This window comes from Cebus imitator, unplaced genomic scaffold (genome assembly GCF_001604975.1).
Source record: "Cebus imitator isolate Cc_AM_T3 unplaced genomic scaffold, Cebus_imitator-1.0 Scaffold58, whole genome shotgun sequence".
NCBI classification, from domain to species: Eukaryota; Metazoa; Chordata; class Mammalia; order Primates; family Cebidae; genus Cebus; species Cebus imitator.
In genome coordinates, this window is record NW_016107373.1 from 477738 (window position 1) to 481697 (window position 3960).

The 3960-nt window shown below is 48.5% G+C and overlaps 1 protein-coding gene across 1 annotated transcript in view; it reads left to right on the forward strand.

The window, feature by feature from the left end:
- Window positions 1-2984: 2984 nt before the first annotated feature.
- The window catches only part of ACP2 (acid phosphatase 2, lysosomal), a 10566-nt gene continuing 9590 nt past the window's right edge, over window positions 2985-3960 (forward strand). Inside the window, exon 1 of the mRNA XM_017529270.1 lies at window positions 2985-3607. Within this exon, the coding sequence (XP_017384759.1) occupies window positions 3494-3607 (114 nt within the window). The 5' untranslated portion in view covers window positions 2985-3493. The remainder of the gene's footprint in view (window positions 3608-3960) is intronic.

Here is a 3960-nt window from a genome sequence, read left to right on the forward strand (position 1 = left end):
GCCTAGACAATGTGGCAAAACCCCATCTTTACAAAAAAAAAAAAATTAGCCAGGTGTGGTGGCATCTGCCTGTAGCCCCAGCTACTTGGGGGGCTGAGGTGGGAGGATTGTTGGAGCTCAGGAGGTCAAGGCTGCAGGAAGCCATGATTGCACCACTGCACTTAGCCTGGGCGACAGAGGGAAGACTGTCTCAAAAAAAGAAGAAGAATACAATTGTAGCAGAAGTTCGAACTCGAGCTCAAACTCAAACAAACAAAAATCACAAACCTTCCAATTATATAAATCTGCCTCTTCAGATGCCTCTTTTTATGGTCTCAAAAAGAAGAGGAAGAGGAAGAAGAGGATGACAAGCATAGCTGATTCAAAAGTTCGAGCTCAAGCTCAGACAAGCAAAAATCACAAACACTCCGCTACATAAAACCGCCTCTTCAGATGGGAAAAAAATGGCTAATGTGCCTAGATTTAGATTTACTTTCGCCAACACAGGATAAGGTAGTGGTTCCCGTCCTCACCTTCAGAGATTCTGATTTATTTGATTTGGGATGGGCCCATGTATCCATCTATCTCACCATCTACATGCCTTTTTTTTTTTCATCTGTAGTTAGGAATCAAAGTGTAAGGACCACAGAATCAGACAGAAAATGCAAAGGCTTGGGGGAAGCGGGGTGAAGAAACTGGGGCTCGGCTCCAGGCCCTACTATCTACTGTGCTGTAATCAATCCCCACTCTTCCTGGAATAGTTTCTCCATAAAAAAACTGAAATCACATCTGCTTCATCAATTGCTCCTACATGGGACACTTGCAGGCACAAAGAATATAGATATATTTGAGCAAGTGGGAAGAAATGCAAAAGCGGAATTTGAGAGATGGCTAAAATTTGGTGAGCCAAAGAGTTACATTCTGAAAGTACAATGTTCTGGCTAGTTTGCAAGGAGAGAGGCTCATTAAAACAAAACACTCAAACACCCTCCCCCCAAGTAATATGCAGTATTTTGCCAATCAGCCAGGCCTCATTTATTTTATTTATATATTTTTGAGACAGAGTCTCACTCTGTCACTCAGGCTGAAGTGAAGTGGCGCAATCTCAGCTCACTGCAACCTCTGCCTCCTGGATTCAAGCGATTTTCCTGTCTCAGCCTCCCAAGTAGCTGGGATTACAGGCGTACCTGTAATCACCAAGCCTGGCTAATTTTTGTATTTTTAGTAGAGACGGAGTTTCACTGTGTTAGCTAGGCTGTTTTCAAACTCCTGACCTCAGGTGATCTGCCCACCTCGTCCTCCCAAAGGGCTGGGATTACAGGTGTGAACCACTACACCCAGCCTAGACCCCATTTTAGTCCCACAAATGTGAAAAGGTTTCCTTTGATAAAAACCTCTTTATTGAAAGTATTTCAGAATCTACAATGCAATTTGAGTAGCCTGCAAGAAGCAGTCCATTATAGACTATTTAACTGAAAATCACAAAACTTGACTTTTAATGCATTCTCCTGGACTGTGAGTTTGGGTAAGTCACTTCCTATCTCTAGGTTTGTTTTCCTAATCTGTAAAGTAAGAGGACTAGGTTAAATCAAGTATTCAGAGATGCTGATTTATGAAACCTCTGATAGTCTTTGTGAGCCATTTGGGATTATATGCAAACTTCCATGTGTGTGTTTATATGTGTGAACATTTTTCTGGAGAAGAGGTGCAAAATTTTCATGTGATTCTTAAAAGGGATTGTGACTAAGTAAGAAGGTCAAGAACTATTTGGCTACCCAGGCCTCTTATTCTATTTGCTTCTCGCCCTCCTCCATGACAACTCTGGAAGCAAAGTGTAGATCCTGAAGTATATGGAAATAATTGAATCTGGAGTCCTAGGGCAAAATAAGGACAGATAAGTATGATCTTTTTTTTTTTTAGACATGGTCTTGCTCTGTCATTCAGACTGGAGTGCAGTTGCACCATCATGGCTGCAGCCTCGATCTCCCAGGCTTAAGGTGATTGATCTTCCCACCTCAGCCTCCCAAGGAGTTAGGTGCATGCCGCCACACCTGGCTAATTTTTAAACTTTTTTTTGGTAGAGACAAGATCTTCCTATGCCGCTCAGGCTGATCTCGAACTCCTGGGCTCAAGCAATCTTCCCACCCTGGCCTCCCAAAGTGCTGGGATTACAGATGTAAGCCACCACACCGAGCCTAATCAGTTTTTTGTTGTTATTGTTGTTCTGAGATGGAGTCTTGCTCTGCTGCACAGGCTGGGGGGCAGTGGCGTGATCTCGGCTCACTGCAACCTCTGCCTCCAGGGTTCAAGCGATTCTCCTCTCTCAGCCTCCTGAGAAGCTGGGATTACAGGAGTGCACCATGACACCCAGCTAATTTTTTTCTTATTTTTAGTAGAGACAGGGTTTCGCCATGTTGGCCAGGCTGGTCTCGAACTCCTGACCTCAGGTGATCCGCCTGCCTTGGCCCCTAGGCGCCCAAGCCTGATCAGTTTTGTTTCCCAAAGATCTGAGATTTGCTTCTAGTAGGCAGATCTGAATCAAAGCATCCCCAGGACCTATGATCTTAACTCCTGCAACCGTCACAGGAGTCACAAAGTCCTGAGGCCAAACTGGCTGCACCTGAATCCTGATGGCCAATATCAAGAGGGCCACTGATTCTGTGGAAACCCAGCTACTCCCACTTTGTGGTATGTGCCTGCCCCTTACCTCAAAATACGTCTCCACTGGTCTGAAATTCCTCCCCTAGGGATTCAGTACTTTGGGTTTGCAAAGTCTGAACATCCTGTGCAACCCAACTCCTTTGGGAAGAGGCATGACTTCTTGACTCAATTATAATTAACTAAAACTTGGAAGTGGAGGAGAGGAAGGACAAGGAAAGGACTGGAAGGGGAAGTGAGAGGGTTACTGAAGCTTTGTGCGGGGCAGGAACGGTAGGCTGGACTGGGAGCAACCTCAAGGACACAGGGAGTCCAAAGGGTTGTTGACACACTGTGCCCTGCACCCCAAGCAAAACGTCTCTCAGAGAACAGGGCCAGGGCTCAATCTCTACCAAAGGCAGGGGTGTGGAGAGACGGGATCTCTTACTTTCCCATCCCTCGCCTCGATTCTGCCCCCGCTCTAGCTAGGGGATCAAGCCCAGCAGCACCCGGACTGGAGGGGACATTTGCTCTCCAGGCCACAGCCTCGCCCACTGCAAGCTCCACCTTGGTAAGGGATTTCTCCAGGCAGAGGCAAACGCGAACTCATGGCCTTCTTTATCAAGATGAGGTCTTCGAGTTCTGGCTGCCGCGCCAGGTCGCGCTACATTCCAACGCTCCTCCGCTACAGCCAAATCACTACCCTCCTACACTCACTCCCACCGAGACTGCGCCTTCTCCCCCAACCCGAGCCAGTCCCTAAGTAAGATGGTGGCGAGCGCACTTCCGGCGTGTGTCCTTACGGGTGCGTCCGGGCGGCTGCTGCAGGTGCCACCTAGCGGGTTCCAGCCTCTTTGCTGCATAGATTACAACGGAGATGGCGGGCAAGCGGTCCGGCTGGAACCGGGTGGCTCTCCTCCAGCTCCTTCTCTGCGTGAACTTGATGGTGATGCCGCCCACCCAGGCCCGGAGTCTGCGCTTCGTTACCTTGGTAATGAGAGATGGGGTCACCAAAGAGTTCCCCGAAGCTAGAAGGGCAAAGGCCAGCTGGTGAAGGTCGGGGATCTTGGGAAGGAACAGCTGATTTAGGAGGAGACGCCTGGCCTGGAAAGCTAGGGGGCTGGGTTCAGGATTGACGTGAAGCCTTGGGTTATGGGGGTCAGGGTGACCGAATAGGTCGGGGTGAGTCTGCCCTGAGACAGGGAAGTAGTTGAATGATTAAGACTCATCTCTGCCGGGCGCAGTGGCTCAAGCCTGTAATCCCAGCACTTTGGGAGGCCGAGGCGGGTGGATCACGAGGTCAAGAGATCGAGACCATCCTGGTCAACATGGTGAAACCCCGTC